The sequence below is a fragment of the Buceros rhinoceros genome, unplaced genomic scaffold (genome assembly GCF_000710305.1).
Source record: "Buceros rhinoceros silvestris isolate BGI_N320 unplaced genomic scaffold, ASM71030v1 scaffold15194, whole genome shotgun sequence".
Lineage (NCBI taxonomy): Eukaryota > Metazoa > Chordata > Aves > Bucerotiformes > Bucerotidae > Buceros > Buceros rhinoceros.
Window position 1 is genome coordinate 5210 of NW_010408942.1, and position 14485 is coordinate 19694.

The 14485-nt window shown below is 37.9% G+C and overlaps 1 protein-coding gene across 1 annotated transcript in view; it reads left to right on the forward strand.

Annotated features, from left to right (window-relative positions):
* Window positions 1-14485, forward strand: part of SH3RF1 (SH3 domain containing ring finger 1) — a gene marked incomplete at its 5' end in the record, with an annotated part of 23332 nt that overhangs the window by 319 nt on the left and 8528 nt on the right. The window contains 6 exons of the mRNA XM_010135061.1: window positions 1-106; window positions 990-1100; window positions 7742-7896; window positions 10260-10430; window positions 10577-10836; window positions 14328-14484. Of these exons, the coding sequence (XP_010133363.1) occupies window positions 1-106; window positions 990-1100; window positions 7742-7896; window positions 10260-10430; window positions 10577-10836; window positions 14328-14484 (960 nt within the window). The remainder of the gene's footprint in view (window positions 107-989; window positions 1101-7741; window positions 7897-10259; window positions 10431-10576; window positions 10837-14327; window position 14485) is intronic.

Genomic DNA, 14485 nt, shown 5'->3' on the forward strand with positions numbered 1-14485 from the left:
CCACTCAATGGAAATTAGTCCTCCTGTGCTCATCAGCTCCAGCAACCCAACTGCAGCAGCCCGCATAAGTGAGCTGACAGGGCTTTCCTGTAGTGCTCCTTCTCAGGTAATTTACATGAAATCAAATATGAATTGTGTGTATTTTTTCTAAAAAAACGATAAAGGTTTTTGATATCAGGAGATTACTTCAAATTATTAATTATATCAATGGAAATTAGTCCTCCTGTGCTCATCAGCTCCAGCAACCCAACTGCAGCAGCCCGCATAAGTGAGCTGACAGGGCTTTCCTGTAGTGCTCCTTCTCAGGTAATTTACATGAAATCAAATATGAATTGTGTGTATTTTTTCTAAAAAAACGATAAAGGTTTTTGATATCAGGAGATTACTTCAAATTATTAATTATATATAATTAATATTAATGTACTACCTTCCACCATGAGGGCATTTAAAGAAAACCTTTTGTAACACTTTAACAATAACAACAGGTATTTTTGGTCTTGTAAGCTTTTTTTTTTTCCCATGGTTGTTAATTTCTTAAGTGCCACAAAGATTTTTATTAGACTAGAGGAATGATTTGATTTCTTGGCTTTTTTTTCTAAATTGAATATAATATTGGACACTAATAAACTGCATGCAAGTAAAAGGTAAATTTAACTTGAAAATTACGTGAATCTCAAAAATGTACTATATTAATCTGATTGTGATAAGTAGAAAAATGTATCTGGCTTTGTTTCTTAATCTCTTCTTTCTTCAAGGCTCTTAGTTACAAGCTACCATAGTTTGTGAACAATTGTCTGTTTCACATAGAAATTGCATTTTGGGAGAAGAGAGAGTAGTGGAGGCTAAGAATTGTTGGTGTCATTTTACATGAGCTAGCACTGGTGATTTTGACCATGAAGGTTACTGCTTTGTCAAAACCAGCTGTTACTAAACTACCCAGAACTGACCTTGCTGTTTGGTCGTTTGTTTTTGGTTTCTTCCTTCGACAGGTTCATATTGGTACTACGGGACTAATTGTAACTCCACCTCCTAGCAGCCCAGTCACAACAGGGCCTTCATTTACCTTCTCGTCAGACGTTACTTACCAAGCTGCTCTTGGTGTAAGTATAGCTTAAGAAAACTCAGCCTTCCCATTTATCTTTGGTTTGTACAGTCTTTTTTTTCCCCTTGAGTTCTGATACGGTGATTTGAAATGATGATTTTATGATGATTTTCTATGTGATAGACAATGGTATAAATTGAACTATAGCAAAAGTATTATTGATACAATAAAGTTTGCTGTCCTGTCATGCATATCCATTTCTCCAGCTGCCCTCTGTCATTTCTCTCTAGTAAACACAAGAAGCACACTTCATTTCAGAAGAGCATTTCTTTTCTGCATGAGTAGGAAAGATATTATGCTGGGGGGTAGGTTAGGAGAAACAAGCAAGATCTTACAGAAAACCATCATCTTGAGCCCACAGCTACCAGATACTTCTGTCTTAACTCAAAATTATCAACATTGTCTTAAATAAGTTTCAAAATCCTGCTTTCTCCTACTTGAACAAGATGATTTTAGTTGTGTGTATGCCTGTGGGAGATAAAGAACCTCTCAAGCATGACTAAGTTAGGTTCCTTGGAGGGGCCTAATGCACAGTTGAATAATAAATTTGCACTTAGTTAAAAAAAAAAAAACCAAGCCAAACAACCCAAATGCAAACCCCCAAGTCTTGATCCTGTTTGGGGGTCTAATCCTTTCAGTCTTTAAAGCAAGTAAAACATGTTGAATAGCCTTGTTGCTAAATATGTCTGGTTTGGTTTTCAAGTTTTGGCACTTTGAGTTTTTTACACATTTGTCTTCAAAATTGAAGGCAGGGTTGTCTTTTATTATCAACTTCTTTGTTGTTTAAGTAAATGCTTCGGTATGGTTTGGTTTGAACTCTTATGTTTTTTCAGTCCTTAAAGTTATGGTGCTGTTCGATTCTTTTTTTTTATTATTATTAATTTATTTTTTTATCTCCAGTACTTCTGGCGTGGCAAGCACATGTAAACACATTCCAGAATGAGCTCTGGGCACACTACTGCATGGTCTTTTTCAGTGATGAAGATATTTTGCTTTTATCCTTTTAGTCTGATGTTTATAGCCTCAGAATTTGCATCCGTTCATTTGGCCTAAGTTACAACACAAAGTTTATGTTCAGCTAAATATCCCTCATGATCCCACAAATTTTCATTGTCATTGATGATATGTGGTAATTACTGTCATCCAAGAAAATGTATTAATGTATTTCACATTCTTTGTTTTTCGGACAGATGACCTTATTACTGACAATTACACAGATAGTGTGCTTGTGCCCTGCCTTGCTGAGTGATGCGAGTTGCAGTGCTCTGCACTGTAACAATGCTGTGTCCTTTTATTGTTAACTACTAATTCAATCTGTGGATCATCTGTGCAGCCCTACTCTTACATGTATGACAATCTGGAACCAATTAATCATCTCCTTAAATTCGTATTTTAATGTCACAGAGCAGTTGAGGTTGGAAAGGTATCTTTGGAAGTCATCTAGCCTAACCTCCCCGCTCAAGCAGGGCGTCTAGAACCAGTTGTGCAGGACAGTGTCTGGAGAGCTTTTGAGTATCTCCAGGGATGGAAGCTCGACAAGTTCTCTGGGAAACCTGTGCCAGTGCTCAGTCACCTTTACAGTGAAAAACAATTTCTCGGTGTTCAGCCTGAACCTCCAGTATTTCCCCTTGTGTTTCATTGAGCACCACTGAAAAGAGCCTGGCTTCATCATCCCTTCAGGTATATATATTGGTGAGATCCCCCTGAGCCTTCTCTAGGTTGAACAGTGCTGGGTCTCAGGCTTTCTTCACAGGAGAGATGCTCCAGCCCCTTAATTATCTTCATGGCCGTTGACTGGACTCTCCAGTGTGTCTGTATGTCAGAACTGGACACAGCATGCCAGGTTTGGCCTCATCAGTGCTGAGGCAAAGGATCATCTTCCTTGACCTGCTAGCAAGACTTCACCAGGAAGGACCTCCCCAGGTCTTTTTTTGCATACCATGTGTACATCTAATACTGGAAACAATTAGCTGCTTATATGCTAATCTATATGATCTTTTATACTTCCTTCAGAAAATACTTATGAGAACTGAGCAAACAAAATCAGTCTTAGTATTGTTTGTGCTCTTAGGCAGGATACAAGCGTAGCTAACGTATATTTTGCAAACATTGAGTAATTCATTTGGTTTGTGGCTGAGATACATTTTGGAGAGGATGGGGTAGGCAAGATTCAAAGCATAATTTCAAAAGTTCTGTCAGAATTTTCTCTTTATTTTTTTTCTTTTTCTTTCAGGAACACTTCTGGTTGTTATTGAGAATCAGTAGTTTTTTCTTTGATGCTAACATAGAAAAATACTTCCTTTTGGTGCTGGTGCGAAGTCATTAAACCACCTCGGGTGCTTTAGTTGCATAAGCTTGTTCAAAAGCGATCTCACCAATGGTACCCACAGGAATTAAATTACAGTGCTAAAAGCAGCACGGAGTGAAAGTCCTGCCACATGATCATCCTGTATCCCGGAGTGCTACCTTCTCTTTGTAATAAACATGTTCCTGCTCATGATTCCAATTAGGCATATAATTCCCATCGAGAATCTGAATTACACTTTGCCACCCTGTTTAAAAGTCAGTAACCTTCTGTACGTAATGTTCTGTTTCTTCTTGACTTGTTTTCAGCACAACTAAAATACAAACTGGCAGCTCAGGCTAGTCAGGTTGTTCCTTAATAGTCTTTTGTAGGTGCTGTTTGGTTCCAGACCTTGTATGAAGTAAGTAATTTACAAATGAGAAGCCAAAATTGACACAAATAAGACTTGGGAATGGGAGTGCTTTTGTTGAGTGACCATATACGCTGTCTGCTGCTTGTATCACTTAAGCAAATTTTAATTTGCATTTAGAAAACCTGTGGTAATTTACTTAAAGGTTTTATTTTACCTAAATCTTCTAGACAGCAGCATTAATTCTTGTTTTGATGTTTGATTCTTTGAAATTCAGGAAACAAACTGTGAGACAAACTTCTACAGCAGAGGCTTTTGACTGTGATACCACTTAGACTGTTCTCTGGAACTTCAGTCTACAACTTATGCCCTTAATGGGGGCATTAATTTGTCTGCTCTTGACCACTGGCGTTTTTGAACCTTATAGGTGCTTAGTACATTTGAAGTTCTTTATAAAACATAAATAGCAGATGTCAAGTTCACTAGTTGTTGGGTGAAAATATGCACATACAATTATGTAAGGCTCATTTACTTGGGAGGAAATTTTTGGATGTAATTTATAAGGTAGTTATCTAATGGAGGAGATCTAGTTGCCATAGGTTTTGCTGAAAAAGCTCTTGAAGGAATTATGTGATTTGAACCATGATACAGGAAAAACAGACGAATTATACCATAGCAAAGTTAGAGTTACATTCAGAAGCAGCAGCAGGAAAACAGAATGTAGCAACAACAGATAACATACCTTCCTTTCATTCTGTCTTTACAGTCTCTGTAGAAGTTAAAAGTATTTTGGACTGCAGTCAACCTAGGTATCTGTACAGCTGCTTCTGCAGATTGAGTATCTTAACTTGGAAATGGTGTCTTGGTATGTGCACTTAAGTAGCAGAAGTAGGTGTTCTATATGCGGATGGTTTACATTCACTTGCTGAAGGTTTCAAAAATTAAAAAAAATCCTTGCTCTTTCTGGTCCTGTTCTCTTGCACGCGCTCCCCCCCCCGCCCACAAATTGCCCCTCTGTGTTAAATTGTATAAGGTAGTCTGAATTGTTAATGAGGCACAAGCTGTGAGGGTTATGGTGTGCTGATGACATTTAGCTCTCTTTCATGTAGTTCCAGCTGATGCAGTAGTGTAAATCAGAGGGAGGTTTAAAATAAGAACTGTCTCAGGTTTAACCAAGAAAAGTGCAACTTTTGTTGGGAAGAGGAAGCAGCGGAGAGAAATTAAGAAGTTTTGTATGAGAGGCCTCTTCTTGATAACATATATTTATAGTTTAGGAATTTTTTTAAACATGAACCTTAATTTGTCAGCCCTCAGGATTTTGCAAGTAATTTTTTTCCTGGACCTTGTGGGAGCAAAGACAGTGGTGATTTTTTTTTTTTTCTTTCTTTTTTCCCGCTGCTGTGCTGTTGTTATTCTTTGGATGAGCTAATTATTGATCTTCGCTTGACTGCTGTGGGAATGCAGCCTAAGTGTATTTAAATTTAGCAATATGGATATGTTTCTAGATATGGGTATAGGTACTATTTCACGTTTTAACGTAAGTATCAAATTATGTGATGTTCCATCTTCCCACTAAAAAAGTAATTTAGCACTTATTTGCTGGTTTGTATGCTTGATTGTACACTTGTCTGAAAAGTAGTTGCAGAAACTTTCAATTTTGCTCCCTCAACTACCTGAAATAAAAATACTCTTTAATTATTTTTTAAAAGCATCTTTTATTACATCACATGGAATTTGCATATATTCTTTCACAGAGTGTTGAATATGGGAACCATCAAAACTGTCTTGTGCTCTGGAGGTAGCTGTTCCTCAATAGCTAGTAAAACGGTTACATGCCAGAAAACTTCTTGAAAACTTGGCAAAAGCATTTGGACCAAGTTGTAGCAATACAAGCTGAGAAGCATTAGTCCCTTAAAGCCTATCAGGTAGTTTATTTAGATTTCCAAGAACTTGCAAAGTCTTTAGGAGTTTAATTGGGCTGTGGCTCACTGCAGGTTTCATGACCATAGTAATAGATGCAGGGAGGGGAGCAGATCTTGAATAAAACAGAATAAAATAGAGCTGGGAAGGTGCCTTTAGAGCAGCTAGAAATTCAATTACTGCGTGTTCAAATGACTTAAATATGACGCCCAGCATTTGTATCTTCAGAGGTGCAGCAAGTGTGCCTTAATATTGCACTTGAATAGGTTTAATTTTAAAGATTTAAAGCTAAGCATTTCCTAATGTAGATTTACAGGTTCTGGATGCCTAAGAAAAGGTTAGAATATCTGTTTTATTGACAGGGAGCCTAAAAGTTAGTTGCTCACATTCAGCTTGGATTCAGCTAAGACACTTGTTGAAGCTGACTGGGGGGGTGAAAGAGCTTGTGCTGTAAAGCAACCGAAAGAGAAATGTTGGCATTTCAGTATGAATTATCAAGATGTTTTAGAAGGATCAGTCGATGGATGAGGATCTAGAATGTGAAGCAAATGCCATTGCCATTCTTATAAATAACTTGACTATTAGTATTAAAGCTCACAATGTTGTTTCTTCAGCAGGTCATGTCTGCTTTGTGTTGGATACAGAAGGCCTATTTGGTCTTAAGAAATCATTAATGTATGATCAGACAAAAGCTTTAAATAAAATAGGAATAGTTCACAGTATACCGTGCAATTTATATCATAACTAAGCATAAGAATTTTGATTGAAAAACTGTAAGAGATAATCAGTTTTCTCTTGATTTTAAAGCTTCTAATCATGCAGTTCTTTCCTGTGCCTTGACAGTATAAGGCTGGTTTAGAGACCTGCCCCTCCATGAACACTTTCACCAAATGCAGAGTTAATAATCACACAGTGTAGAACTAAAACTCCTTACAGGTTTTTGTTTGGAAAAAGAAAAAGAAACAAAAAAACCAACCCACCTTTAGAATTGGGCTGTTTGAGGGGAATTAAATTGACTTTCAATTACATATTTTCCAAATTGATAAGGTAGTGCTGTGCATTTATATGCTGATGTACTGGAATAGCCCAGCAGGACTTCAGGACACTTTGTCAATTTATATTTTTGTTTTGTTGTTTTTAAACATGAAGTGGAGTGGTTTACAGTTTTTTATTTCAGTATTAGGGGATTGGATTAAGTTGAAGATCATGTTTGAAATTCAGTTTATGTGTAAAATGTTGGAGGTTTCTTTACTACTCTTTTTGTGCATGTTGTAACACAAACAATTATTTTTGGAAGGGGGGAAGGAAAAGTTCTCTTTTTGTGAGAGACTTTTCCCAGGAGTGTCAGTGCACAAGGTCCTAAAGAATTGTTGGAGGCTTTACAGAGCAGAAGGTAACAATTGCTCCATTGATTCACAAAAGGCGTAGAATTCTGTAGGCAGGACCCCCATTACGATATGCCTGTGAAGAATCTGTGCCTTTTTACTGGGGTGTTTGTTAAAGATTACGAATCTTGATAATACTGAGTTTCAAAAGCTAGCTCTTTAAACTAGAAGAATAGGAGAAAGTGGTAACAATAGCTCAGTAACTGTGGTCTCATATTGTGCTTGCTTTTGTAAACCACACATCAAAAGAAAATTTCTCTCAGAACGGGTAGGTTTGGGTGTGCTGCTGCTGAATTGTGTATTATGTTTCAGCTTCAGGTTACAAAACCAATCATGTTTTGAAGTACAGTCAGTACCAGGATGCAAAATCTACCTCCTGGAAGGCTTCTGAATTTTTGTCAAGTCCTATCCTAAAGATGTTGTAATTAGAAACAATGCTTTCTGGTTTTTTCTGTGCTGAGAAATTGCTTCTCATTTGCTTAATTAGCTGCCAAGACTTAATGACTTTAAAAAGAGAAATACAGACAAACCTAACTATTGTACCAGTAGGTGAAGCAACACTGAACTCAGCTGGTTTTCTTCCTTAGAATATTATACCTTTTTTTTTTTTTCAGCTGATTCAACTCATCAAAAAATATTGATCAGCTGTTGCTATTTCTTTTTTGTTCTTATAAAATCAGAATATGAATCCCCCACTTCCACCACCACCTCTCTTGTCTGCTGCAATCATTGCATCGGCCTCTTCTGGACCTCAGTCTTCAGGTGTAATACAAAGGCCTGCATCAGCATCAACTGACCAAATAGCACATTTACGACCACAAACTCGTCCAAGTGTGTAAGTAAAATTTAAACTTTTCACCAGTCATGAAAATGGAACGAGGTCAAAAACTTCACATGTACTTACATCATGCCAGCTGGCTAAGTTCTACTAGAATTCCCAGAAAGCCACGTGTACAACTTGGAAAGAAAGCAACAAAACATACATAAAGGTGATATCCCCAAATAGCCATCATACTGGGGGTTATTAATGTCTTAGGTGAACATAATCAGCTGTTGGTGAGTATAGAAAGGACTCACTTAAAAAATAGAAAGTATTTATCATCCAGAAGAAGAATGAATCCTTGAGTTAGTGATGAAGACTGTGTAACTCTCAAGTGGCAAATACAGGAGTGAATTTATTCAATGTTTTCTGTTAGGTATGGTATTAAAAGACTATTCTTATATGGAATAACTTGTGCCAAAACGTGAAGTGCTGTATCTCATTTAGACTGTTACATTCGCATGTGATTGTCAGACTGCCTGTTTAAGTTGCAACTGAAATTTAACTGAAGACTGTACAGTTCACTTAATTAGTGTATGGCAATTTGGAATGAAGGCAGAAAGCTGCTTGTTAGCATTATGTCTTCACACTTGTGATACAAGCAAATGTGCGTCATCCTGGGCAAAAATATTTTGTATGTTAACATGTTCTGTGACAACATCTTTCTTCTTGGAAACTTCTTTGTGTGCAGCTTGGAGAATAAGAATGGTAAAAGAAAAAGATAAAAATCAGGAGTGGCTGAACCATCTAATAGGACACATTTGAATAATGCGAGGACTGGTTTTGTTCTGTGTCTTAATCTTCCCACCAGGTTTTCTTTGTGGTCCAAAAGAGTGCGCTTCTTGTATAGCCGGTGTATCTGGGTTTGAGCTCTATCTTCTGTTGTCGAGTATTTTAACTCTGCTTCATATGGATCGTTGTGCTTAGTGCAATTAATCAAGTTCCCATCTCATTTAGTCCCATCCTCCATCTTCAAAGGGTTGCTCTATATGAGGATGCTAATGAAATTTGGAATGATTTAACTAAAAGGGAAGTTAATGAACACCAATTAAAGCACATCAGTTGCTTTCCCATAGAGCTTCACTGTATGGCTTTGTAGATCACTCCTAAGTCCAGTACCAGTGAAGCCTTTTGTCATCAGTGTGTTGTATATTTCATTTAAAGCATATTTTGGATTTGCTTTACCAGGTCTTTAAAGCATTTTTGCGGATAACGCAGAGTTTCCTGGGTGGACAGCAGGGAACAAAAACATAATGCAAAAAGGAGAAGCATACAGTTAATGCTATTGTTACTGAGCACCAGATACGATTTTGACAAAATAATGTTTCATAAAGCCAGTTTTTTTACCCTTGGGGTTACAAGAGGAGTGGGAAAGACTAGCATTGCAAATCATTGAGGATCCTTTCTCAAGTAAAGGGATATTCTACCCATCGTCCCTAATTGGCTGCCTCTTATGAAAAGTAGATTCTTTTTGAGAACCTCATCTATTAGAATGCTGTTTCCCATAGGTCTGGGTCCATAATTATACAAGGATTTTTAGATGAACAATTTAAATAGTTTTCTTATGTTCATACTGTGGCAGAAAATAGAACACTGTGGTGGTTAAAGCAGTATCGCTTTTTAATGTGATAATAGGAAATTGTGCAGTCTTACTTGAAGACTTCCCTGGGAATATTCCAGCATGCAACCCCAGGAGCTTCAGTTTTATTTTTCTTTTTAAAAAGATGTTCTTAGAAAAAAAGGTAAAAAGTGCAAAATGTTTCTGAACTCTCACTATGATTTCAGATGTGCTGTATTATGCATTAATGTTGATTAGAAGGGGAAAAAAGGTAATAAATTTTACAAGGGAATAACTGCTAGCTACCTTACCCATAGATTTCAAATTTTAATAATGTATCTCTCTTTTTGGCACTGCAGTTGCACAGGGAGATTCCAATTTTGCAATTAGAAAAGTAGTTCTGATAGTGGTCTTTCCCTCCCAACTAATAGAGCTGCTCTGTGCTACCCACCCCTCCAAAAAAAACCAGATGTTGCTGTGTCACCAAATGTAATAGGATGTAGGGCGAGAGAAGTGGGATATGCTGAGATCTGTAGTTAAAACGCCTATTTAATTAGATTCACTAACTTAATTAAGAGAATTGGCAGTCTTGTATTGTATGTTACATTAAATTGTGGTTAGGAGGGTATTCCTAGTGGTCACTGTTTCCCTTAATATTGCCATAACTTCTGTTTTAATATTGTAACAGTACAATGGATCGACTAACATACAACCCCTTCTGCCATGCCTCCTCACCTCTGACATAACTCTCTCTGCCAGAAAACAGAAATGATGTTTTCAGTTGTTTTAGGTTTATCCATCTACTTTCCTGTCTTTTTAGGTATATTGCTATATACCCTTACACACCTCGAAAAGATGATGAACTGGAACTGCACAAGGGAGAAATGTTCTTAGTGTTTGAACGCTGTCAAGATGGCTGGTTCAAGGGAACTTCCATGCATACAAGCAAGATTGGTGTTTTTCCTGGAAATTACGTGGCTCCAGTTACAAGGTTTAATTTTGTACAAGCGTCTAAATAGTTTGTCTAGTTTCAAGTCCAGAATTACTGTGTTCTTACATTTAATGCTAAAATTAGATAAGAGAAGAGCTGGCTCACTTTTCAATTTTGTTTTAATGTTTTGCTTTTAATTTTGGCAGGACAGTGACAAGTGCATCACAAACAAAAGTTTCCATGTCTACCGCTGGCCAAACGGGACGAGTGGTAACTATGGTCAGCCCTTCCACTGCTAGTGGAACATCTCAGAAGCTCCAGGGGAATGGTGTGGCGGTGAACTCCAGCACAGTACCCACAGCTGTGGTTTCTGCAGCACATATCCAAACTAGTCCTCAAACCAAGGTCCTTATGCACGTGACAGGACAAATGACAGTCAACCAGGCTCGCAATGCAGTGAGAACAGGTAAAATAAGTAAATAAATAAAGCTTTTTATGTGTGGCAGGCAAACTGTAGCATCTGTCTGGGGAAGTAACTGGAGTCAGGGTATATGTAAATATGTGTTGGGGTTTTTTAAGGCTCTCTTTTTTTAGAGTTGAATCCTATATATATGAATTTTAGAATCCTATAATAATGAATTGTTGAATCTCTTACTATTCTCTAAGCAACTGTGTGTATGTACATACTCCTACTGTTGGGAAATCTGTATGCAGTATTTTAGGTGGAATTTTTTTTATTCTAGCAGTATCTGCGATGGGGATGTTCTTTGAGCTTCCCCACTCATATGCAATTCATATAGTAATAAAAGTGATAAGAACATGTGAGTCATAGCTTATTTTGTTGTGTTAACTGCATAGCAGCTACAGATTTCTCTAATTTAGCATTCACTTTTAAATTCTCTCTTAACATCTTTGAAGACCTTTAGCATTCATTCCTTCTTCTTTTTCAGGTCTCTGGCTCAGGGTTGATCCTTAGGCATTCCAGTCTGTACTCTAACCTTGGCTGCAGCTTCTTTCAGCTTTGACTCTGAAACACTAAGTCTATACTGGTTTCAAGATCCATATGATCTTTGTCATAAAATACTGTATTTCTGAGAGGTATAACTCTGCCTTTACTCTCTGGGGCAGGCCACATCATAGTGGAACTTGCCTCCTTGTTATTTAAACCCAGATCCAAAAAGATTGATAGTGGTGTTTTCAAAAGCTTTTGTTTACCAAATACGTGCACTCCTCTCTGGATTTGCCAGGGTAGGAAAATACCACACAACTGGAGTTTGATCTCTTCCAGTTGCTCCTAGGGACTCAAAAGAAAAAGAAAAAAAAATTCATTTCAAACTGTCCCAGTGTTCCCTCTTTCAGCTTTGAATTTGGGGACTAAGATCTCTTGGCTGAGAGACTCATGACAGAGGTTTTTTCATAATGAGATTCTTGCTGGCAGAGCAGAAGAGAAAGCAAAAGATGCAAATTGTATTATCTGTTATCACCTTAAGGACGATTGTTTCTCAGGATCTCAACACCCATGAATTAGCCCACTCCCTCTTCAGAGTCATGCATCTCCTAAAACACCCTTTCCATGTTCAGATGTCAGCACCAGGTTTGCTTTTGGAGGTAGGATATGTACATATGTCTTTAGATATTTTATTTCCTTAATTGGCCCCATCTTCCTCCAGTCTGATATTAGGCTGGAACAGATCAGATTAGTCCTCTGTAACAACTTTATTCTTTACCTTTAAATAAAAAGAACCAGGTGCTATTGGCAGCTGGTAATAGAAACTAAGCAAAGCCTCTGTACTTTCCTGCCTTTCAGGCATAGGTGGTTTCTACTCTAAATCCATCTTTTGAACTGCCTAGAAGCTTGCAAGTGATAGCACAAAGGAGAAAGCTCCGGTGGGCTCCAGCAGCCTTTCTGTCCCCGCATCTCTGCACTGTTGTCAGTGTGAATGAGGTCTTACAGTTCCATTCAACTGGAAAACATGACAGCATATTTCCCCCCAACTTTTCAGGTCCAAAATGGAAAAATCAAAGGGGCTGCACTCTCCTTACAGAGAACTTAACAATGGATTGTGGTGTAAAGGTGTACTGTTCAGTCACAAATACAGATCTGTCCCTTATAAGGGCCTGGGAACTGACGCAATAATGGCTGGTTTTTATGGACTTAAGGGAACTTTGTAGTCAGCATCTGAAACATTATCATCTTAAGCTTTCCATACCACCTTTGCAGAGTGTAACTCTCTTGATGAGGCTTCACAGACTAATGCTGCATTATGTAGGGCTGTTCTTTATTTTCAGCTTAGCTCAGGACTTCAAGGACCCTTTTTCAAAATATCTTAATGAGACATTACCCTTTCTGAGGGGGGTATGCATTCTTTAATTGAAAGGAACTGGGAAGAAAATGTATATTCTGCCTATTTCATTAAAGGACGAACTGTATGAAAATAGGGTGACTTGAAGCATTTTTCCTACGGATTCCATCAGGGATAAGAAATCAAAACCATAAAGCTATTCCGTGTAAGTATAGACATATCTTGAAGAATAGCAGCTACTTGTAAGAAAATTGACTTTGTTTCATGAACAAAAGGCAGCATTAATAAATGATTTTTGCAAAAAAATCATGCAGCACTCTTCTTATCTTCCTTTTTGAAATGTTCATAGTACTCAGTTAGGAAGGGCCCACTACGGGGGAAGAGTTACTTACAAAAAATAGACGTAGTATTTAGTGGTGCTTTCTTTTTAAGAAATTTGTTTCTTAAAATTTCTTAAAATTCTTTCTTTAAAATTTTTAAGGAATTTGTTTCTTACCGTAGAGACTGTAATTGGGTATAATACTGTAGGACTGTTATATCAAATTTTTGTACTTTGTCAGTCTTCCCTGATATACTGTTGATGCAATCTAACCAAATCACCAGGGGAGTCTGTAGAGAACAGAATTAAGAGACAAACTGCTGGAGGCTTGATTCCAGGATATCACTTACAACAAGCCTGAAACTCTAATTAGTATCTGAAAAATCAGAGTGAATTAATACATATGAGATGTACACGTACCAAGCTAGAGGGATCACCTTAGATATGAAGTTTGAGAATATTTGAAGAAAGGAGGCTGTGTAGCGCTGGGGTGCTGCATTTTGCCTCGTGTTATTTGGTTAAGAGGTCTGTACTTCGTACCACCCAGTGGTGCAGAGATACCCAAGCTGTTCAAATGACCCAAAAGCATGTGCGGTTGACCGTGTAACTATAATAGTAATATTGCTTCTTGGAAAAGGTAAATTAGTTCATGCAGAGCTCTGTGCTTTGTAGCTAGGCTGCAGCCCAGTGTATTCAGCACTGTGCTGTTTCTCCAAATTCCGGTGTAGATGTTCCTTTTATTTCACAGGGGTATGAGTAAATCCACTTCTATATTTAAACATCCCAAGAGACAATAGCTTACGTTTTCGGAGAAACCACTCATAGCAGTAATTGCCACTGTAGTTATTGTTTGAAAGGCCCACTAAATCTGCTGTGGATTTTGTGACTAGTTTAGGGAAAACAATCCAATTACATTTTTAGCAGTTTCTAATGAGTGTTTCTTCCTACTTTGTTTTATGTGCCCTGACAGCTACACAGCATGTTAAAAGGAACAAACCAGTTCCAGGCAGTGTTTAGCTAGCTCTTACAAACTAAAACGTAATCTTCACTTTGCATCTCTGTCTGTATATGAAGCATTTTACCAGGCAGCTTGGATTTCTCCACAGTAGTTGCAGTGCTGTTTATTCTTCTGGTGCAAGTGAGGAAGCTGATGCTACTACTTTTTTCTGGTGAGATGGACTTGATGCTGTGTTAGATGTCGTTATAATAATATAAATGGAAGTTACAAAGGTAGGAAGGAAGCTTTGTATGACTGATTAGCTTTAACACAGTGACTGTACCTCACTTTGTCTTGTGAAAAGATGAACTCTCTCACATTTTGTTCTGTTGTTCTAGTTGCCGCACACAGTCAAGAAAGACCTACGGCAGCAGTCACACCCATACAAGCACAGAGTCCCACATGCCTTATTCCTGCAGCTGTGATCATTCCCCACCAATCTGCTGCCTCCCAGCAGCTCCAGCCTCAGCTTCCGAATAATGCTGCTTACGGGACA